This window comes from Carassius auratus, chromosome 50 (genome assembly GCF_003368295.1).
Source record: "Carassius auratus strain Wakin chromosome 50, ASM336829v1, whole genome shotgun sequence".
NCBI lineage: Eukaryota > Metazoa > Chordata > Actinopteri > Cypriniformes > Cyprinidae > Carassius > Carassius auratus.
Genome location: NC_039292.1, coordinates 15,769,583 through 15,793,833, shown reverse-complemented (window position 1 = coordinate 15,793,833; position 24,251 = coordinate 15,769,583). Strand labels below are relative to the sequence as shown.

The window sequence follows — 24,251 nt, the reverse complement described above, 5'->3', positions numbered from 1 at the left end:
AATCTTCAAACTGAACAAAAATGTAGGTACTGTATAAAACACAGTGAACATTAACAGACAGCCGTATTAAACTTTTTTTTTTAATCAGTTTTTTTCATTCGTTTCTCAATTTTAGTGTTTGGCCTATTTTCACCTACAACATCTGGACTCAATTAAGAGGTTTTTTCAGTGCACTTTTCCTCTATGAAGTTTCACCAAGACTAAGTAAAAATGAAATAAAGTTGAAAAACAGGCAAATATTGAGATCTCCCCCAGTCCACCGAACCGGTTTCTTCCTCGCTGCGGTCGGCCTGGACTCCACAAACACAAACACAAAAGTACAGTATCAAAATGTAGCTTCAAATCGAGCAGAAATCCTCCAGTTACTGTACAGAGTTCACATGAGAGGAAGTGGACAGTCAGACGCGACACCAGTCCGTCTCCAGCATCACGACGATGATGATGATGATGATGATGATGAAGATGTGTTTCTGTCAGTCTGTAAACTAAACATGTTAATGTGACCGTTAGTACCGTAAGAATCCTCTTCACTGGGAGACGAATGCTTTCCCATGATGCTCAGCTACATCAGTCTTCTCAACCGATCGTTTATAAAGGTTTCTCCGTGAGCGTCTTGCTGTAATACACATTAAGCTCAAGTTTGCGCTGCTCTTCATGCACACGTTCCTCATTGGTGGATTGTGGTGAATGTGAGTGTATGGCAAGCCACTTTAACATTTAATCCTGAAAACAGACTAGCATTCACTTTCATACAACTAGTGCTTATCTTTAGCTAGCAGTACCTTTTTAAAAGATAAGAGTACCCAGTAATTCCTATTCCAAGTGTTTCTGGTAAGATTTTTCATTTTACTATGAAGATTTTCAATGTCATTTTGACTAGTAATAACCCCCCAAAACAAACAATAAATAAAAACAGGTTTCACTACTAAAATAAGAATTGTGACTAGTAACAAAAACAAAAGACACTATTGTCTAAAAATGAAGTCCCTAAAACTAGTGCCTAACGAACAACTACAGGTGTTTCATAAAGATATACTAGTATCTAATAAAAGTGATCGTATTTAATAAACAAGTACTAATTTATAATTGAGTGTTTCTAATTGTACTTTTTGAAAACATACTCGTCACTACTGGAATTATTACTAGTCAAAGATGAACAGTATCTGAATAACACATCCCATGGAATATCCCTACTACAATAGAACAGTTACTAATCTCTATTGAAATAAGTACTAATATCATTAAAAAGTTACAAGCACCAAAATAATGAGACCTAGTACCTAAAGAATAAGCACTAGTTATCTCAATAATGAGCACAAGTATCTGAAGAAGTTTAAGTATTAAATGTTGAAAGGCTTGCCATAGAGGTGTGGAGTTATATACAAACAAACACGAACACACACACAATGAATCATGTAAACGGCGGACTGACGCTGAGCCGCCTCCTTCATTAGTGTTTTTGAGTCCTGAGTGTTGCCAAAAAAACAACTGTAAATCTCTTATTGACAGTAGAAGAAATAATCTTTTCTCACATATAATACAGCTAATATCGTTTCACTATACAGCCACGACCCTGCGGAAAAGGGAAGGCGTAACATTTCTGCTCTTACAAAATAAAAGTCCTTTTCCGTGCATGTGGAGACAGCTGGGCCGGAGCTTCGCACGAATCCTTAAAAAGATGTTTCATATCAAACCACGAGTCTTGAAGGACAACAGAAGATGCTCTATCTACAAATACCCCGGTAAACCTTGGCACTCGAGGGTAAAAAAACCAACAGAAATAATGAAAGACGACAGAGTGAAGGGCAGAGTGGGGTTGGTGTTCTCATCCAGTCTGAGGAAGCATTATGGACTCCGCACACATTCCTGTAAACCGCTCCAGTGACTGGGACCGAACGAAACGCTCTGGAGCTGACCGAGGAGGGTGTGGAGGGTGGGGCTCTCAGCGTCTCATCTGACCCATCTGGTAGTTGTCGCGGGGCTGCCGGTGGCGCTGGGGCTGGGGCTGGCGCTGGGCCTGGCGTGGAGCCGCTCGCTGGTTCTGGTGAGCGTGAGCGTGCTGGTTCTGGTTGTGCTGCTGCTGCTGACTGGCTTGTTGAGCTCGTCGTCTCTTCAGCGTACCTTCACAAGACAGAGAGCATTAGCATCACACAGAAACACATGGCTTTCACGCTCACCACACTCAAACTTTCATACAATTCCTTAAAATCCTGAGTCCTGGAACCATGGACAAACATCCAACAAAATAAGGGAGCATAACATTTTAAAATGTTCGTTTAATTTTGACCAGTCAAAGTATTTTATCCACTGAAACTGACTCTCTGAATGAGATTATAATAATAATATTCCCAGGGGTATAAATAATTATATATGTATCACAGAAACATACTTCTATTATAATAAACTAAAGTGTTAAAAAAATAGACATGAAAAACAACACAAAAATCAGAGGCATAACAAAATAGTTTGACTATAGTCAAAAGTAAATAAAAAATGTTATTAAGTGAAGTTTCATAAATTTCAGGAGGAGCATGCACGGATAATTAACACGCCCAGTTCATCATTATTGATCACACAGTTTACCAATCAGTTCAAGAGAAAACGCCTATAAATAAAAAATACATAAATAATAAACGCCTACAAAGAAGTCCTTCCTTCGTTATCTCTCGACTTGACACATCCAGTCGCCGCAGCATGTCTGAGATCGACTCATCCTCAGAGGACGACACCGGCAGAAGTTCGGGACACCAACGCTCCACAAGACACTTCTGAGTCCGCGGCTGCACTGCGGGGTGGCTGGTCTTCCCACATTAATACCTCCAGATGCAGGGATCACCCCCAGTCCCTCTCCCCTACCCATGGCCCCCAGCCCCACCATCCTGCTCTACAGCGAGGCCTCCTCAGCTAGCAGCAAAAGCCCTGACGTCCACCATTCCCTCCTTTCCTCTAATGTGTTTCCCGCCCCCGGAGCTGACCAAAGCATAAGGCCACCTCCGCTAATGGCACAGATTCCGGCACCCGTTATTCCGCTTCTCTTTCCTGCTCTCTTCCCGTCTAGCTCCAGCAACCGTTCTAAGAGCGAGCCGGCCTCCGCAGGCGGTTCCATCAGCTACTAACCCCCCCGCTCCCTCCATCTCTCATGCCTGTCCTCAGTTAAGCTCCTACCCATGCGACTAAACGCCCCCGCCTTAGATCCTACACCCATCTCCAGTAACATTCGGAAACCAAATTCTCTCAGGTGCAGACATAGATCTTTTTTCCCTCCTGTCTCTTATTTCGCCTGCGTCCTCCGACCGCCAAATTGACTGTGGCGTGTTTTCAGTCACTTTAAAAAAACACTGCACATATTCTGTCCCGTATTCTATCAATTCCCGAATTCCCCATCTCTTTCAATCGCTACACCAAAGTAATCCGTTCCTCTTTTTCACAAAGGAGATGCGAGCTCAGCGACTATGTCACAATTATCCCCGAGCTCGTGCTATCATAAGGGAGTTGCCATTTCTACACCTACCATAAACTATTCTCTGCAAAATGTGCCATCCGAGTGTCCCAGAGGAATCAGTGTCCTTGTTGGGGGGCTTTGGACTCTGAACTTCACAAAAACGCTATTTTTAGTCTGCAGTAACATCACATGCGCAGTATGACGATTTATCGCACACTCCACAACGTGCTCCTTTCTCAACCCATCCATTCCTCCCTGTGCCGAACCATCCCAGCCCAAGTCCACCAGCTACATACCAAATTTCCCAAACAACTGTTCCCTCCCCAATTCCACCAACCGCCGCCCCCATCTTTCTCTGGCAGGCAACTCTGCATCAGCTTCAATGCCGGCAGAAGCTCAACTCAACGCTGCCGATTCATGCATATTTGCAACTATTGCGGCGGCGCTCACGCCCACTTGATTTGCCTCGTACAAAAATAAAATATCAATAAAAATTAAAAACAATACTTATCAACTCCTGTAAATATTTCTTGTTTATCTTCCAATTTGCTCCATCACCCCAACCCAGATTTTTCTAACTATCTACTGTCGGGTCTCTCACACGATTTTCATCCCGGGGTCGAAAGCCTCCCCTCCCAAAGCCTCATATGCCCCAGCCTTCAGTCCGCTCTCACTGAACCCGAAACAGTTGACCTGTTAATTAAGAAAGAAATAGATGCTAATTTCATGATCGGCCCTTTTTCCGTTCTGGTAAAAAACGCCTCATAATCGATCACAATTCCCTGTCCCGAGCATTAACAGCCTCATCCCGCTCAAGGAATTTTCTCTTCACTACTACGACATCGACCAAGCCATCACTATGATCTAAGACACAGGTTGCGGCGCTTAGATAGCCAAAGTATACATCACCTCTGCGTTTAAAGTGATGCCCATCCACAAATTTTTGCCACTTATTCGGTGTCTGCTGGTGAAAAAAAGAAGTATTTTTCCACTTGACTCACGTTCGGCTGCAGAAGCAGCCCAAAGATTTTCGACATGTTGTCAGAAGCAATTTGCTGGATCCTTTTCAACAATTACGCCATACCTTGCCCAATTCATCTCTTAGATGATTTTTGAATCATATCACCGCCTGACTCCATCCCAGCAGCAAACCTTATGACAACTCAAAATGTTTTAGCAAAGCTCGGGATTCCCCTCGCTCAGGAAAAAACTTCAGGTCCAAGCACTTCCATCGAATTTTTGGGAATCAACCTAGATTCACAAAAGTTTCAAGCTTCTCTACCCCAGAAAAAAAAAAAAAAAAAAAAAAAAATCGACAAAGATTCTGGTGGCTTCCTCTTTCTTGGCAAATCCAAACTGCTCCAAACGTGAGCTGCTATCCTTTCTCGGTCATCTCAATTTCACGATGCGCATGATCCCTGAAGGCTGCCCTTTTGTCTCTCACCTTCTCTCGCTCGCGTCCTCCGTTTATGAGCTAGGGGACCAATTATTTATAACCTATCCAAGACGAGCTCAGTTTGTGGATATCCTTCCTTAAACTATGGAACGGATTATCCTTTTACAACGATTTGGTTTCTTCCCCCACCGACATCCAATTATTTACAGACGCCGACATTTCTACGCTCCGCAGAGGTTACCATACCGTCCACACCGCTCGTACGCTAGATGCCATGTTTATCCTAGCCTTCTTCAGCTTTCTCAGATGCTCAGAGCTCACTACCACTTCCAGCTTTAAACCGAATATCCACCCCACCATTTCTGATCTATCAGTCCTGGACGATGAAGCCATGTCATTATATATAAAGCAAAGTAAGGAAAACCAGACAATGAAGTGCCACTTTATTTATATGTTTAACCTCCAATCACCTATTCTCCAATACCAAACTCTTTTAGCCTTCCTTCAGCTCAGGAAATCCCAAGAAAAATCCCTTTCCGTCCCTCTTTTAACTCTCTGAAGTCGATCAACGTGTATACGCGTTGGGAGTCATTTTCTCCTGATAACCCCGAAAAGAACTAAAATTACACTTTCAGTTTTAATCATACAGATAAGAGCAATACATCAATCGAATATGTAAAGGGTCTACTTTTTTTGTATATCCGAAAACAAATATTCTGTGATAAAAGTAATCCATATGAAAACAATTCGATGTCTGTTTTTCACGTCTCCCTTCATTATCTTCTAATGTGACCACGCCCCCGCGCTGAACGCTCTATTCAGATTCACAACGCAGAGAGACTGTTCTTCAAGTTCTTTTTATTTTACTGTTTGATTCGCCATGAGAGGAATAAGACATAATTCACCCCGAAAAGAGGTGATGTGGTTGAGGATTTGAGATTTGGATTTCCTCAGAAAAAAAAAGGATGAAGTGTTTATTCAGCAGAGATCATAAACATGAGTAAGTGTCTTTTTATTTAATTATATACTTGTACTAGTTTTCACATAACGTGTAAACATTTTACTAATTAGACTTTTCCCAAATACTTTTTTCCAAACTATAATTCCCGACTAAATGTATAATCAAGTGAAACATTATGAAGTTTCAATAACAATATACAATACTATACCATTCAAAAGCTTGATGTAAATAATAAATGTTACAAATAAATATAACTGTAACAAATGTAACGCAATGCTGTTCTTTCAATTTATTCCCCCAATAAACCTGTAAATTCCTGTGTATCTTAATATTTAAGTCTACAGTTTACTTTCATGCGTTCTAGATTTAATTAATTTGTATATTTTATTATTACATTTGTATTGTTTACTTTTATTTAATTCCTTCATAGCTATATTTATGTATATTTTCATCTGTGTTGTATTCTTTAATAATTGCACTGTCCATGGAGCGGACCTGACTCATTTCACTGCTGGTTATATATGCTATATATAATTGTGTATGTGACGAATAAAAATCTTGAATCTTGAGCTGAGATCTCATGACAGAACACAGACCAGCCGAAACGACACTGTCATTAGATGCTAAACTCCAGCTTATTAGTGTTTACAGATCATCAGCTACAGTGCTTTCACAATGAGGAGTGAACGTGCACATGGTTTCCAGATTGCTAAAAATAAGCAAACAGCCGTCAGAAAATTTATCTTTGTAACAGTGAAGCTCTGTATTTTGTATTTGTATGTATTTGTATTTATTAACTCTGATTCAGGGATTTAAACTCTTGTTATCTGGCAACTGCTCTCATGAAAGCTCTCATAGTAGAAGTGTGTAGAGCAGTCCACAGTTACATGTTCAGCACGTTCTTTTGGGAAAGTATGCTTGATTTTGAAATATTCGATATTCCCTATATATTAAAAATTTTCATCGTCGTTAAAATTATTCTGATATTATCACATATATTCGACATATGGCTCTGCCCTAGTCTCAATACTGACGTGCATGAAAACAGATCTTTCTGACACAGCGGGGAGGTGTCTTACCTGGCAGTGGTTTGGGAGGAGGAAGTTTGGGGTTGCTGCTGGGTGTGTGAACACTGCAGATCTTAATGAATCCAGCCATGAGCATGATGAGAGCTATTCCCATGAGCAGAACTGCCCACCAGTGAGCCTGTGACACAAACACAGAATGAACACAAGTGAAGAGAGATAAACAGATTCAGCACACGCTCGGAGAGACACACACACACCGATTCAGCAGCCGCTCGGAGAGACACACACGCGCCGATTCAGCAGACGCTCGGAGAGACAAACACGCACAGATTCAGCAGCCGCTCGGAGAGACACACGTGCCGATTCAGCAGCCGCTCGGAGAGACACACGCGCCGATTCAGCAGCCGCTTGGAGAGACAGACACACACCGATTCAGCAGCCGCTCGGAGAGACACACACGCGCCGATTCAGCAGCCGCTTGGAGAGACAGACACGCGCCGATTCAGCAGACGCTCGGAGAGACAAACACGCACATATTCAGCAGCCGCTCGGAGAGACACACGCACCGATTCAGCAGCCGCTCGGAGAGACACACGCACACACACACCCACCCCGATTCAGCAGCCGCTCGGAGAGACACACACGCACCGATTCAGCAGACGCTCGGAGAGACACACACGCGCCGATTCAGCAGCCGATCGAAGAGACAAACACGCGCCGATTCAGCAGCCGCTCGGAGAGACACACACGCACCGATTCAGCAGCCGCTCGGAGAGACACAGACGCGCCGATTCAGAAGCCGCTCGGAGAGACAAACATGCCCCGATTCAGCAGCCGCTCGGAGAGACAAACATGCGCCGATTCAGCAGCCGCTCGGAGAGACACACATGCACCGATTCAGCAGACGCTCGAAGAGACAGACATGCACCGATTCAGCAGCCGCTCGGAGAGACACACATGCACCGATTCAGCAGATGCTCGGAGAGACACACATGCACCGATTCAGCAGCCGCTCGGAGAGACAAACAGGCACCGATTCAGCAGCCACTCAGAGAGACACACGCACACACACCGATTCAACAGCCGCTCGGAGAGACAAACAGGCACCGATTCAGCAGCCGCTCGGAGAGACACACACACACACACACACCAATTCAGCAGACTCTCTGAGAGACACACACACACACACCGATTCAGCAGACGCTCGGAGAGACACACACTCGCTGATTCAGCAGCCGATCGAAGAGACAAACATGCACCGATTCAGCAGCCGCTCGGAGAGACACACATGCACCGATTTAGCAGATGCTCGGAGAGACAGACATGCACCGATTCAGCAGACGCTCGAAGAGACAGACATGCACCGATTCAGCAGACGCTCGGAGAGACAGACATGCACCGATTCAGCAGCCACTCGGAGAGACAGACACACACCGATTCAGCAGCCGCTCGGGGAGACACACGCACACACTGATTCAGCAGCCGCTCGGAGAGAGACACACACCGATTCAGCAGCAGCTCAGAGAGACACACACACACACACTGATTCAGCAGCCGCTCGGAGAGACACACACACACACTGATTCAGCAGCCACTCGGAGAGACAGACACGCACCGATTCAGCAGCCGCTCGGAGAGACAGACACGCACCGATTCAGTAGCCGCTCGGAGAGACAAACACACACACACACACACACACACACACTGATTCAGCAGCCGCTCGGAGAGACACATGCACCGATTCAGTAGCCGCTCGGAGAGACAAAAACACACACCGATTCAGCAGCTGCTCGGAGAGACAAACACACACACACCGATTCAGTAGCCGCCCGGAGAGACACACACACCGATTCAGCAGCCGCTTGGAGAGACACACAAGCGCCGATTCAGCAGCCGCTCGGAGAGACAAACACACACCGATTCAGCAGCCGCTCGGAGAGACAAACACGCACCGATTCAGCAGCCGCTCGGAGAGACACACACGCGCCAATTCAGCAGCCGCTCGGAGAGACAAACATGTGCCGATTCAGCAGCCGCTCGGAGAGACAAACACACACCGATTCAGCAGCCGCTCGGAGACAGACACGCGCCGATTCAGCAGCCGCCCGGAGAGACAGACACACGCCGATTCAGTAGCCGCTCGGAGAGACAAACACACACCGATTCAGCAGCCGCTCGGAGAGACAGACACGCACCGATTCAGTAGCCGCTCGGAGAGACAAACACACACACCGATTCAGTAGCCGCCCGGAGAGACAAACACACACACCGATTCAGTAGCCGCCCGGAGAGACAAACACACACACACACACCGATTCAGTAGCCGCCCGGAGAGACAAACACACACTGATTCAGCAGCTGCTCGGAGAGACAAACACACACACACCGATTCAGTAGCCGCCCGGAGAGACAAACACACACTGATTCAGCAGCTGCTCGGAGAGACACACACACCTATTCAGCAGCCGTTCGGAGAGACACACAGGCGCCGATTCAGCAGCCGCTCGGAGAGACAAACACACACTGATTCAGCAGCTGCTCGGAGAGACACACAAGCGCCGATTCAGCAGCCGCTCGGAGAGACACACAGGCGCCGATTCAGCAGCCGCTCGGAGAGACACACAGGCGCCGATTCAGCAGCCGCTCGGAGAGACAAACACGCACCGATTCAGCAGCCGCTCGGAGAGACACACAAGCGCCGATTCAGCAGCCGCTCGGAGAGACAAACATGCGCCGATTCAGCCACTGAATCACACAGTTTCGATACACACAAGCATTGACAATCTAAAATGGGACACTTACCACGATCCATTCGGCAATGTTCTCATACAGCTCTGGGTTGAAGATGGCCTTCTTCAGGCGCGCCAGAGGACCATCAGCGTCCACCAGACGACACTTCATGAAGACGTCGCAGTAGCCCTTGAAGTCGTTGCACGGCGAGCCGGCCTGAAGAGTGGTGACCTTCTTGTTGAAGAAGCGAGCGAGACGTTCAGAGCCTGTACTGCTGCAGGTGCTGGGGTTCACTGCAGAAGAGAGAGAGAACTCATTTTACACATCTATTCTTGTTTTGTGTATTATATAATTGTTTATTCCTTATTCATGTAATGGACTGTGCAAGTCATGCCAATGAAGCTTATTTGAATTGAAGTGAATTGAAAGAGAGATTCTTTAGTTATCCTCTTCAGTGGCTATCAGTTAATTGCTAAAGGTGATCGAATTACACACAGTGTAGAAAAACTAAAATCACTGTTGATATCCCACAATTACATGTTTCCAGATGTTTAATTGTGGAATAAATTACAGACATGGCCTCAAAGATGAAGCTATCAGCTTCAGATAATTGATAAAACCCGATTTATCATAGTGGAATCCAGTGAAAGATAAACTTCACTATTGTTTTTAATGATGTTTTAATTATTTTTAAACACCAACTGATATTAAATATATGAAATCTAAATTAACTTTTAAATAAATACACATGTAAATCATGATTTAAAGACAAGTGTCAAATCAGCATTTTCTGATTGAAAATATTGAAGTGTGTGGAGTAGGGGAGTAATAACCCTCTTTAATTTAGGCACAGTAATTTAATTAGCTAGCTGGTGTTTATTACACAGCTCTCTATGTGTGGTTCTGATTGGTCAATCACAGCCTTTAGTAATCCGATATAGTCACTAATCAAACAATCTTGTTTCATACAAATATAATGTGTGCCATCTTGCATTTTATTTAGTTACTGCACTGAAAAAAGATAATCAGTGAAGGACTAAAATTACAGTGCATATTATTCTCCAAATAGTTCTGTGTGTGAATAATGACCAAACAAAAATCAACTTGATTAAAAATCAGTGCTTTCATATTTACAGATAACACAGGAACTAGAATTTGGAGCATGATCTTCATTAATCTGATGTGTACATTTGGTCCTTCTCATATTTCTACATTTTTATTAGTCACCATAACTGATTAAATTGTGTTGTGTTAAAATGTTCTGAATCTTGACTTGTTGATGGAAATAAAACTACGATGAGAAAAAAGAAAGAAAGCAATTACAGTAATATGCTATCTAGAATTATTAGCTGTGTTTTGAACAGGATTTTGGGAAGTTTTGTTATATTCAAGAGTTTAAGAAACCTTTCAGAAAGACATTTAAAAGGAAGAAATTAAAGTGAGTGACAAGTGAAGTGACATACAGCCAAGTATAGTATACTCAGAATTAGTGCTCTACATTCAACCAATCCAAAGTGCACACACGCACACACACACACACACAACAGTGAACACACACACACACACACACGGATCAGTGAACACACACACACACACACACACACCCGGAGCAGTGAACACACACACACACACACACAGCAGTGAACACACACACACACACAGCAGTGAACACACACACACACACAGCAGTGAACACACACACACACACAGCAGTGAACACACACACACACACACACACACAGCAGTGAACACACACACACAGCAGTGTACACACACACACACACACACACACACACACAGCAGTGAACACACACACACACACACAGCAGTGAACACACACACACACACACAGCAGTGAACACACACACACAGCAGTGAACACACACACCGTAAATAAAAGCCTTATATAAAGGCCTTCTGAAGCAAATCAATGCGTTTTTGTACATAAGATATCCCTATGTAAAGCTTTATAATCAGTAATCTCCAGCTTCTGCTAACTGTTGTAGCACGTTTATTGATGATGTAGGCGTAGTGTAAGCTCTGGTGAAAAGTGATGAATGCGGAGGCACTTATGAGAGAGCAAAACAAAACACTGGTCACAAATTAGAACAAGGAGACTGCTTTTCCTTGCTAAAGTAAAACTTTGCTTGCTTTGCTCCTGCAAACAAATGTGGGTCATCGCAAAACTAGCATATTCTCACCTAACCTTACGCTACGTCACCGGAGCCGTGCGAGGCACTTCTTATGATGGATGGATGTGCTTTATTGGACTATTGCAATAAAAACTATTCTTTAGGACTATTGCAAATTAAAACAAAAATCAAAGCCCACTCACTGCTAGAGGTGCGGATCGTAGATAATCCGTGATCCGTACAGACCAGACCTCACTTTAAATTTACCCATCATAGAGTTTAAGTTTATCGTTTGCATGTGTTTTGTCTTGCCAATTTACCCATTCAAACAAGTTTTAATCATTTAAGTAAGAGAGCGCTTCCACACACATCCAGAGAGAGGTGCGATTCACACAGACTGATTCCTCGTTCACTCTCTCACACACACAGTTATATTAAAGACTGGTTTTAGCAGGTATTCTCATCTGTCTTGAAACAGCTGAGAAAGCACAGTCTCCTATATTTAACTAATGCAGTGAAGGGCACTATTGTGTTAGGTTACAATTATTACATTACTGCACCTGAATACTACTGTTACTGACTTTATTAGTAACGGTTTTATTCATCTTCACAATTGTTCTTGTTTGATTATGGACTTTTTGCTGTGGTATAAAATCACTTAAAACAAGCTTTCAGTAGTAAATGAAAAGCACACTATTTATTTTGCTGATCTGAAAAATTACTTGGATCAGTTCGGACTATATTACAGATTTTGAGTCACAAATCGTCTGACCACTACTCACTGCCATTATAAAGCTTGGAAGAGCAAGGATATTTAATATAACTATTTACATTTTGTGATGAACTGTCCCTGTATAAAATAGCTCAGTTAGAACATTAAAATAACTTTTACTATACTTCTGATCACACTGCAAAATGAGACGTTCTTCATTAGTATTTTAGACTTGTTTTCCAGTGTCTAGATGCATTTGATAATGAACAACGGTTCAGAAAAATCGACTTAATTTCTTGGTTTAAACACAAACTCACTTCATTTTTCTCAGAAAACTTTATGTTCATTTTGTATCTTCAGTAAATCTTGATTTAAGAATGTTTAGACATTTGTACTGGAAAACAAGATAAAAATACTGAGAGAGATGTCAGTGCGTGCAACATTTAATGCCATTACTTTATGGTTAAGACTTTCTGCTCTGATTGAAGACATTTTAGGGCCTTAATTTGTGGAAATGTGAATTGAGGCTTTTTAAGGGCTGCAGAAACCCTGTTTGTAGAGTCACCGTGCATATTAATTTGTGTGAAACATCACAATGTGTGTGTGTCTGCAGCAGTGGTGTGTACTGACTCTTCTCCATGCAGCACACGTGGCAGAGCTCGGTCTCGTCTTTGCCATCCACGCTGGCACAGGTGCAGACCTCCAGCCCGTACTTCTCACAGATGGAGCCGGAGCAGCCCTGAAACACAGAGAGCAGGCGTGAGACGGCTGACACACACAGGAGCGGTGCGCAGGGGAAGATCACTCACCCCGTTCAGGCAGACCTGTGTGTCCCCGTGGCAGGCGGTGAAGTTAGCTTTGGGCTCTGAGGTGGGGCACTGCGCCGAGGCACCGTTACACATGCCCTGATGAGCACACTCCGACTCCTCACGACACTTCTCGTTCCGGCCCTTGTAGGAGCACTCGGCCCTGCAGCAGGGGCCCTGACTCGGACTGCACACACACACACCACACACGCACCACACACGCACACACACACACGCACACACACACACACACACACACACACACACACACACACACACACACACACACAGAGCACGTCATTCAGGAGCATCAAATCAACACAAGGAACTAAATATCAATCCAACAGAAATCACGATGGAGAAACCTGAGGTTTGCACCTGCAGACTTTGTTGGGCTTGAGTTTGCACTTCCTGTTGTCTGGCTGATTAGCATCGTAGCAGCAGTCATCTTTACACTGATCACTGTAGCCACAGTCACACTCCTCGCCCGGCTCCACCAGACCGTTCCCACAGATGGGCTGTCCGGACTCTGTGACACACACACACACACACACACACACACACACATCAGCGCTCCAGCTGAGGAGCAGCACTCACTCTCCTGTCGCTCTGAGACTCACCCACGAAACAGGTGCCGCGCTTCTTCTCCAGCACCTGGCTGATGTTCTTGACGCTGCAGACGGAGAACTTGTTGTTGTTCAGCTTGTCTCCAGAAGTGGCTCGAGCGTACATGATGTAGTTCCCTCGCTCCTTCTTATCCTGGCTCTTAGACTCGCCGGGAGTGCACTCTGACCCGGAGTCATGCTGCGGACCGTCATCATCATCATCATCATCATCATCATCATCACCACTAGAGGTCGACCAATATTGCATTTTGCCGATAACAATAACAAGGTTGGACCACACTGGCTGATAACAATTAATTAACCAATAGTTTTTAAATTGAACACTGAAAAAAGTGCTTTATTCACAAAAAAAAAACACACGTACTGAACCGTACTAATAGAAGTAATATAGGGCCCTATGAAATCAGTTAAATAAATACTGTGCTGGGCGTCACCTAACAGCAGCGGGAAACTCTGTATAGTCATGCAATGTGCATGTCAAAAGAGTAAATCCGATCAGAAGCTTGTGACATGTAAACGCACACATCAACCGGATCACTTTATTCAGCGTTCCTGTAAACACTACGCTCAGATTCGGCAATCACAATGAATTCAATCCGATGGAAGCAAGAAGTGTCCATGTACCTAGTGATTCTGTTTTGTTTCCAGTGTCTGAAGATCCTTAAATCACACTTACTTGAGAAGCAACATCAAGCAAGTCTTGTTTTCTGTGAAACCGATCAAAATGGATTTTATGAATGAATCAAGAACAAATATATGGAATCAGAAATATCGACTTGATTCAAAGGGAAACATGTTTTCATTCCCATTGGCAGATATTTGTTCTTGTTTTAATCTTAAACTCACTTCATTTTGCTCAGTTTTTCAGAAATATAGACATCATGCGTTCTTTTGCATCTCTTGTAAATGTATCTTGATTTAAAGACGTTTCTGCTGGAATTTACATTTCTACTGGAAAACAAGACAAAAATACTGAGGAAGAGATTCATTTGAACAGGTCAAGCTACATCTGATTCAGTCTATTAATTTAATACTTCCTGCTCATTTAAGATTTTCAATGGCCATAATTTGTGGAAGGAGCAACCAGGACTTAAGAGCAGCAGAAACTCTGCAGAAACTAGTAAATTCTCTCAGTAGTCATTAGTGTATGTATTTTCAGGCTGTGTTTTCGTCATACAGAGTGACAGTGATTTCAGCTTCTTCAGCACTCACCGGGGAACCGAAGTTGTGTCCGACCTCGTGAGCGAAGGTGATGTGTGAGACTTTAGGAGGCACGTGTGAGGCGTAGTTCTGCACTGTGATGATCCCAGTGTTCAGAGACTTCTTCTTCCCGTCAGAATACAGCTTGTTCTTCTCACAGATTCCCCCAGAGCTCCCTGACACACACACACACACACACACACACAGCATCAGAGAACTGAAGGAGAAACACTGGTCTGAGGGAACGTGTGTACCATGCAGCAGTGTTTACCGGCTGGAGCCCCGACCCAGGCCAGACCCAGCACACCGTCGTCAAAGTCCCGGTCGGTGAAGACATACGCCAGACAGTAATCATCATGATTCTGCTCCGAGTTCAGCTCCAGGAACTTCTCCACGCCGATGTTAGCGAAGCGGAAGGGGTTGGAGCGATCGCGCTCGTCATTCGTGGTGTTTATCTGAGACCAGAACACTGTTAGAGACCAGCTGCACTGCCTAAAGCTGGATTACTGACCACTAAAGACAGGTCTGACTTTAAACATTAAAAATAAGATCTACTGTATAATACCTTCAAAAATATAATTTGACCTAGTTTTATATTTCAACGTTTCACATCTTCAAGTCAATATGGAAGCTCATTTTTGCAACATAAGAAAAAAACGATGTTTTGATTATCATTAAAGGAACAATTTGTAAGATATTTTCAGTAAAATACCCAAAATCCACTAGGCTAGTGTTATATATTTTGTCAAGCTGATTACTAACAATATCTCTAATGTTTTCAACTATCTGTAAATCATGAGAAAATCCCCATTCTGAACCGTGACACGGGGCAGTGCAGTCGCCTATCAATGACATTAGTTACCCTTTACTGATGTGGAAACCACATGACAACAGTGTCCTGGACAAATGCGGAAGCAGTGTCTAGCGTCCAGCAAACCACGAGCTTGCTTCAAGCACGTTCTATGGTGGATTGTGTTACTTATTTATGGAACATAATTACGGTTTCAGTCTGCTGCTGGTTCTGTCAAGAAGGAAAGCTCTTGTAAACGTAAGTGTACGGGCCAACCAAACGACCCAAGAAGAGTTTGGGACAAGAGGAGAGAAAGAGCTAGCAGTGAAATTCCCGCCCATTTGTGAAGCTGTCTGTCCTATTAGTGTATACACAGCCCTGAGTGAGGAGCAGCGGTCCATCATTACTGTTCTCCTGCTGTAGCTGCTGGAGGTACACCGTCAGCACCACAGAGACGTTAAATGTGTCGTGTTGGGAAGCTGCACAAAAACTAACAATGCATCAAAGCTAATGTTTTTACTAATCTTTGACATGCCCAAGAGTGTGATAAAAGAAAAAAAAAATCCAGTCCACAATCACTTTTTATAATGAAAACAAGTACCGTATTTTTCGGACTATAAGTCGCACCTGAGTATAAGTCACATCAGTCCAAAAATACATCATGACAAGGAAAAAAACAAGTCGCACTGGACTATAAGTCGCATTTATTTAGACCCAAGAACCAAGAGTTCACATTACCGTCTCCAGCCGCGAGAGGGCGCTCTATGCTGCTTAGTGTAGACTACAGGAGAACTGAGCAGCATCTCTGGCAGCACAGAGCGCCCTCTGGTGGCTTGAGACGGTAATGTGAACTCTTAGTTCATTTCTCTTGGTTCATGTCAAATTAATTTTGATAAATAAGTCGCACCTTACTATAAGTCGCAGGACCAGCCAAACTATGAAAAAGAGCGACTTATAGTCCGGAAAATACAGTAATTGTTTCCCCCCTATCAGTGAAAATTTATGAACTTAGAAATTAAAGAGTTAAAAACTTTTGGCAGGGGTTTAAACATTTGGTAATTTTGAGGTTGATTAATAGATTTATGCAAAATTTTGACAAAAATATTTAGCTGATACATTTTTGCAGCAGTTTAATTTAGTTGGTGTTTTCATCCATCAACATACTGCCCACAGTGTATTGAGTTTTCAAAGCATTTTCCTAAAATACGTGTCAAAATAAGATCATTCCATTAGCTCCAACACAGAGAAAGTTGTGGCCAAAATAAGACTAAACTTTACCCCCAACAACGCATAAGGGTTAACTCAACAGTGTTACAAACTAGCTTGTGTGTCTACTAGGGTTATTATTTACTAAACTATATAAGTTAAATGTTAACTGAAGATACACTATAATAAAAAACTATTTGAGCTAGTTGCTAAGACAACACTTCTCCTTGAGTTTAGTTCTGTGTCTGCACATGCACTAATGAGATGAAATCACCCGTATCCTCTTGACCATGAAGCTGATGTTGCGGATGCCCATGAAGTCTGTGCCCTGGTAGATGGCATCGATGGCCTTGACGTGACTGGAGATCTGCGGGACAGAGCACATCCTCCTCATCATCATCATCATCATCATCATCATCATCATCATCATCACTCACAGCGCTCTCAGCACAGGACGCACCTGAGCGATCACGGCCTCTCTGCTCTTGTAGTACTTGAAGAAGAGGTGATCGGTTTGGATGAAGAGCTGGCAGGTGTTCTTCTCCACCTGGGTCATCCTCCTCTTCCTCAGCAACACGTGATCCTCCTGAAGGGAAAGACACAGGCTTGTGCAGCTGCAGTTGCTCTGAATGTGAGTCAAGCAGACGCAGATGTCTGACCTTGGCCGGTTCCTCCAGCGCTGACGCCTGATACTTCTTCATTCTCTCAAACACAGACGAGTCTGCGCAGCCGCCTTCTGGGCCGTATTTGTGCGGATACTCTGGATCACACAGAGAGGACAGACCGTTGAATTTAACATTGAAATTAATACATGCTTTAAAAGTATTTTTCAGCGCTAGTTCCTGTTAACTGACATCGTTCACTGTGATACTGTCAGCAGAGCGATATATTGGGATATTTCTTATTTTAGAAAGCTGTCATTAAGAACACACCAGCATATGCAAACCTTAGCAATAGATAGATAAATAGAAATAGTTTAAGCAGAACACCGTGGGATCTGCATTTGCAGTAATCAGTCCCTGAAACATTCAACGTTACTGAAACACTGTTTGTGCAGAACGAGTAAAGGGGGATTGCAGGATCCTTTAGTCAAATAAAACATTATAAAAACAAAGGCATAATCTGAAAAACCACCTTGGGCATTATAAAGAATAATATTCAGAATAGGTTACAGTTGGTTTGATACGTTTAGATCAAATGGTTTTGTTGTTCAATGGATTTATATTATTGCATCCATTAAAAGTTGTACAATTATTATAAAACACATAAAATGGTAATTCAAAAAACTGAACTTTGTGCAATAACAGGGATGTTTTTCTGAACATTTTAGTATTGGTTTTATATTATAATGTCATGTAGTTAAATTGTTAAAATAATTGAAATGGTTATTTAAAACAAAACAAAAATTGCCCTAGAAATTAAGCCTTGTGCCACGTAAAAGGCATGTACTTATGACTATCGGAGTTAGTTTGGGCCAAAACATAACAGCCACAAAGAGTTTCATTAGTAAAATAAAAAAATAAAAAACAGAATGTCTAATGAACGTTAAACATCAAACTAACAAAGCCTAAATGACAGCACACTTCAGCTTTGTACACCGAAACATGAACCGGGACCGTTCTTTCACCCTCCATTATTAGCGGAGAACTACATCAATGCTAACATTAGAGGCGTGCTCTTATGCTAGTGTCTCCTGTCACTCAGGATTCCTTCAGAGAGGAAGACATGAATCTTGTATGACTAGTTTTTTAAAATATCGATATTACGTTTTTGAGAATCGATACAGTAACTAAACATCGCGATACTCACGTGCATCTGTATTTTCTTACATCGCTAATAGGATCCTGCAAGCGCTTTATTTGATCCCCCTTTACTCGTTCTGCACAAACAGTGTTTCAGTAACGTTGAATGTTTCAGGGACTGATTACTGCAGATCCCACTGTGTTCTGCTTAAATCATTTCTATTTTCTTATTGCTAAGGTTTGCATATGCTGGTGTGTTCTTACAACATACAGAACTAACACATTTAGCTAGAAGTTAAATAACATCATATAATGGTTGTTGTTAATAGTGTTCATCGTCTGTTTGATTACGTCTTAATTGATTGTCCATTCCTGCCTTATGCACACAAACTGACAGTCACCACTGATAAACTACTACTAAATATATTGTGGAAAATTAATTGTCTGTAAAGCTGCTTTGCATTGATTTACATCGTAAGAAGCACTATAGAAATAAACTAGAATTGAATTATAAACATATAAGTATATCCTATTTCTAAAATAAGAAATATCCAATATATCGCCCTGCTGACAGTATCACAGTGTATCCCAATATATCGTATCGCATCCCCTGTATCGTGATACGTATCGTATCGCCAGATTATTACCAATACACAGCACATGTTTCTGCTTCTAAACACTCGATCATTGACTCAGGACGGCCCAGTGCTTTTGCATAATAATAGAAATCCTGGAGTAGTATACAGGTGCTCGTAAACCATCTGAAACATCAATCTGCTGGAAATGGCTTGAGTTAGCATCTTTTGCTCAGTTTGGCTCAATCACTTTCAGAGCAGCACTAGGAGGCTGGAACGGAGACTGAAGCAGATTCAGTGGTTGTTTTGTGGCCGTCTGCATCTCTCACACACTCATGATCTCAGTGATGATGTGAATAAGACACAGACACGCGTCTCATGAGTAATAATGAGCAGCGTCACTCCCTGATGAAGCTCTACATGATTAGGGTGAGTGCTCCACAGACGGACGGCTGGACTCACGGATGTCGTCCTCGTGGTAGATGACGGAGTGGAACGGGACGTTCTTGTCCTGCAGGTATCTCTCCATCGGCTCCACGTAATACGTCCCTCGATGGGTCTGAATGAAGCCCTCGAACTGGCCGTCCACGACCGATCCGTGCGTCAGAGAGCCGTGTTCACCTGAGGAGAGACCACACCACACGAATCACCAGAAGAGAGGAAACAGCACAGCAAGAGTCACGCAGCTGACCAACACCTGCTCATGTTTCTGGAAGAAGCTGCTCTCATTTGATCAGATCTACAGCACAACATGATTCTAATGCTCAATATGTCTGTGCAAACTGTGACACTTTTTATTTTTCAGGATTCACAGATGAACAGAAAGTTCAGAAGAACAGAATTAACTGAAACAGAAATCTTCGGTCACATTATAAATGTCTCTATTGTCCCTTCTGATAAATGAGATGCATCAGAGCTTCATGAATGATGACGTGAGCCTCATCTGCTCACCGTACAGTTCTCCGGTGTAGATGTGTGAGGTGTCGTAGTCCAGCTCCTCTCCAGACATCTCCAGCTTAAAGTCTTCTGAAAACAGTCGGGTGTCTCGCCTCATTCGCAGGTTAAAATGTCTGAGAAGGAAACAAGCAGCAAGAGGAGATGAATGCACACACCACACACGGACACACACACACGCTCACACACACGGACATCGGGAAACACTGAGCTCCTGTACATCAGTGACATGGACCGCTCCAGACACACACACACACACACAAGCGCTTAGGTGACAGGCTCTGTACCCGAGTTTCAGGATTTCCCATTGGTTTATTTGTAATATCGACTCTGACCTCCACAAACTGATCTTCCAGACTGCGTTGACTCTGAATAAACATGAGCTCAGCACGTTTGAGTCCAAACCTGGCGCAGCTGTTTTACATGAATGTCTCTTTAAAGGGACCAGACTGTTTCCATGTAACGGCTGATAGAGCAGTGTTTGTGAGCGCAGCGCTGCTGTGTACACTCGTTCCCAGGGAAAGCGCTGTATCTGCTGCTCCTACAGCGCCTCCTGCTGGCAGACACTGAGACAGCCTTCACAAGAAGCACCTCTGCTGTAATACATCTTTATAAACCGTCAGTTCTATTCCTGGATTGTGATTGGTCAGCAGCAGATGAACGCTGAGCACAGCTATGAACGCTTCACCCAACGGTTCTGTGTGTCACTGAGCAATCAATAATACAGCATCAAACTGTTGTGTGTGTTACGTGCTTCGGCAGAATGATCTGTCTGTACTGTATTTAATGAAGTGAGAGTGACCCCTGCTGGTGTCATGTTGCATCTTCAGACACATCCCTTCCTCGTTTAATAAAGGCTTCTCAAGAGGAGAGAGTGTGTCTACAGTTTCCCAAGTGAGGAGAGGGGAACATTGCTGTGTTGTGCTGAACAACTCCCTTTAGCCGTGATTTATTCACAATACAGCACAGCGTCTCGTACATTATTGCTGACATATTCCCCGGGGAAGTGCTGCCACACACAGATAATGCAGATCTAGTGTACGGATGAACTCCAGCATCATATACACTGCCATTCACATGCTGGGATCAGAAAGATGTGTGATCTGCTCTAAACAAGTCTCTTCTGCTCAACTAAGCTGCATTAGTATTACAGTCTAATCATCAGTTTTCTGTGTGAATCTGTGTTAAAGTGTAATGTATTTTCAGCATCATTCCTCCAGTCTTCAGTGTCACATGATCTTCAGAAATCAGAATAATATGAGGATTTACTGCTCAAGAAACATGAAGATTATTATCAATGTTAAACACAGTTGTGCTGCATGATATTTCTGTGGAAACTGTGATACAGTTTATTTTTCAGGATTCACAGATGAATAAAATGTTTAAAAGAACAGCGTTTATTCAAAATAGAAACCCTTTTTTACCAATATACACTACAGTTCACAAGAAGTGAGTGGTTTTATTTTAAATTGATGAAATAAAAGTGATAATAAAGACTTGTGCTGTTAGAAAAGTTTCTATTTTAAATAACCACTGTTTAGCTTCATCCATCAAAGAGTCCTAAACAAAATAAAATATGTCATAAGTTCCAAAATATGTTTTTCAACACTGATAATAATCTTCATGTTTCTTGAGCAGTAAATCATCATATTATTCTGATTTCTGAAGATCATGTGACACTGAAGACTGGAGGAATGATGCTGAAAATACAGAAATACATTACACTTTAACACAGATTCACACAGAACACAGATGATTCGACTGTAATACTAATGCAGCTTGATTGAGCAGAAGAGACTTGTTTAGAGCAGATCACAAGCTTCTGAACAACGAGATCAGACAAATGGAGGCTTTTATTCTATTCTGCTTTAACTGTTATGATGCAGTTTCAATTTTCCCTTTCAAAAATATATAAAGTTTACTTTTGTAAAGTGCTTTGAGATGTGGTAAAGGCGGTAAAGCGCTTTGAGATGCGGTAAAGGCGGTAAAGCGCTTTGAGATGCGGTAAAGGCGGTAAAGCACTTTGAGGTGCGGTAAAGGCGGTAAAGCGCTTTGAGGTGTGGTAAAGGCGCTCTAAGAGCACGTGTTGTCCTCATCCGGCGGTGTGTGCCGTGTGCAGCAGGACTGTGGCGGTCCTCACCGGCCGTGAGCGTGGAAGTCCAGCTGTAGCTCTCGCTCCTGTAGAGACAGCGCTCTCTTGGCTCTCGTGTGCTGTGCGTGCAGCAGATCCCTGTCGTACCACAGACCCTCGTAGTGACGGATGTACCTGCTCAGGGGGCTCCCAGACGCTCCTGTCACACACACACACACACAGCAGACATCTGGATCAGAGATAAACCAGTGTATGAAACCTCTTCAGATACTTCATCAAGCGCATCACACAAAGAACACGATTCATTTCATACAGAAGCAACACGAGCCGCTTCAGCTGAACACGAAGCTGCGATCTGAATATGAAAGTCTACTGTACACGGTCATGTACTTCAGGCCTATTTCTTTCTTACTACAGTATTATCCACGTTTATTTTTTCTTGTATACTTCAGAAATAATTACACAGTTTATGGAGCAGACATGATGTGCATTGCCTGCTTATTATATACAAATAAAACTCTTGAATCTTAGAAAAACATTTTGTTCCTTATAAAAAAAAAAAAGGTAGGTAGAAGAAATACAATAGCGAAGACTGAAACTAAAAAAAAAAATACAAAATAATCAAAAATACTAAACTTTAAAATGAAAACTAGAACAGTGCATCGATCAGAGAAGAATAAGACTGCGGTGTCCATCAGATCTAACCGTGTTCATATCCGGTTTGGATGAGAAGAAGATCCTACAGCTGAGAGGAGACCTGGACGATTGTGTCCAGCTCACAGTCAGAGCTAAACATGAGGTAAACACACGATAAACATGGTCAACACCATAGAAACACACGGTAAACACGCAGTAAACATGGTCAACACCATAAAAACACACGGTAAACACGCAGTAAACACACGATAAACACCGTAAAACCACACGGTAAACTGTAAACACACGGTAAACAGGCAGTAAACAGCAGCTCTCTGGTGAATCGGGAGTGTTTATGGGATGGAGTCTCGTCCATCTTACGCTGGATGTGTTCACGTTAGCTCACATCGTGTCAGCTCTCCTCTTTACCGTGGATCCTCGCATCCCTGGGCTCATTCGAGTCGTTTCAGCTCAAAGAACCCTCCGGGACCTAATCCGCCGCGAACATCAACGGGTAATCGGCGGATTTGCGGGAATGTGGGAGTAACGGCCGCGCTAGCGTTAGCCGAGGCGCGCGCTCGCAGCATCCCTGAACAAGAGCCGAACCGAACCGCGTAGAAACGCTCGCTCTCGCGCGCGCACGCACACTCACCTCGAGCGGACCGGAGGGCGCAGAAGAGCCACAGCAGCACCGACAACACAGCCGTCATCGCGGACAGATGCATGTTTAGCGCATGGATGATGGACGGGCTGGGTTTTATTGTTTACAGCCTCAGCCTCGGGTTCGGGGATTGCGTGCTGACGTCAGACGCACGGAGGCTGCCAGCGAGCCCCTCCCCCAAGCAGTGAAGACTGATTGCAGAGCCAGTTTCCAAAAATGAAGAATAACATTAAGAGTACATTACATTGGGATTTTTCGGAGCTGTATTTTTTTTTCCTTTCTCCATAGGTTAACCTATGATTTTTGTTCTTGATATTTTGTGTCTTATTTAGAGTCATGAACATCTCTAACGTTATATGTGAATAGAAGAGGATATCTACTGCTTGAGAAGAGTGGACTCTCTCCTCAAAATAAAACCTGTAAAGGGTTAAATCAGAGCGAGAACTCTTCAGTTCATATAGTCATGGCATTAAATGTTGCATAAACTGTAATTTATTAATATGTTTCTGAAGCCGCCTTTCCACTGCACACGGCATTCGCATAGGATTGTCGCATTTCGCCC

General features: G+C 43.3%; 1 protein-coding gene and 1 long non-coding RNA gene across 3 annotated transcripts; one reads left to right on the top strand and one right to left on the bottom strand.

Moving 5' to 3' along the window:
• Window positions 1–64: 64 nt before the first annotated feature.
• Window positions 65–23,839, bottom strand: LOC113067144 (disintegrin and metalloproteinase domain-containing protein 10-like). 2 transcript variants are annotated; one of them, XM_026239417.1, is made up of 16 exons: window positions 23,681–23,839; window positions 22,441–22,591; window positions 20,298–20,416; window positions 19,809–19,967; window positions 17,689–17,789; window positions 17,490–17,615; window positions 17,304–17,396; window positions 15,305–15,488; window positions 15,046–15,209; window positions 13,828–14,011; window positions 13,586–13,736; window positions 13,211–13,394; window positions 13,032–13,140; window positions 9,630–9,850; window positions 6,879–7,005; window positions 65–2,121 (listed from the first exon to the last, which is right to left on the bottom strand). In XM_026239417.1, exons 1-16 carry the CDS (start codon window positions 23,751–23,753, stop codon window positions 1,943–1,945), a joined length of 2,325 nt encoding a protein of 774 aa, XP_026095202.1. In that variant the 5' UTR covers window positions 23,754–23,839; the 3' UTR covers window positions 65–1,942. The 2 variants fall into 2 exon arrangements, with proteins under 2 accessions (XP_026095202.1, XP_026095203.1); XM_026239418.1 differs by lacking the exon at window positions 23,681–23,839 and adding an exon at window positions 23,458–23,617.
• Window positions 4,697–21,435, top strand: LOC113067147 (uncharacterized). Its single transcript, XR_003279283.1, has 3 exons — window positions 4,697–4,707; window positions 12,141–12,143; window positions 20,969–21,435. It is a non-coding gene; the product is annotated as an uncharacterized LOC113067147 (long non-coding RNA).
• Window positions 23,840–24,251: the final 412 nt, after the last annotated feature.

Coding starts and splice junctions, on each gene's coding strand:
- LOC113067144 (XM_026239417.1), bottom strand. CDS start 23,753: ATGCATCTGTCCGCGATGACGGCTGTGTTGTCGGTGCTGCTGTGGCTC. Junction 15,210..15,304: donor CTGGGTCGGGGCTCCAGCCG/GTAAACACTGCT, acceptor TGTGTGTGTCAG/GGAGCTCTGGGGGAATCTGT. Junction 13,395..13,585: donor AAGCCCAACAAAGTCTGCAG/GTGCAAACCTCA, acceptor GTGTGTGTGCAG/TCCGAGTCAGGGCCCCTGCT.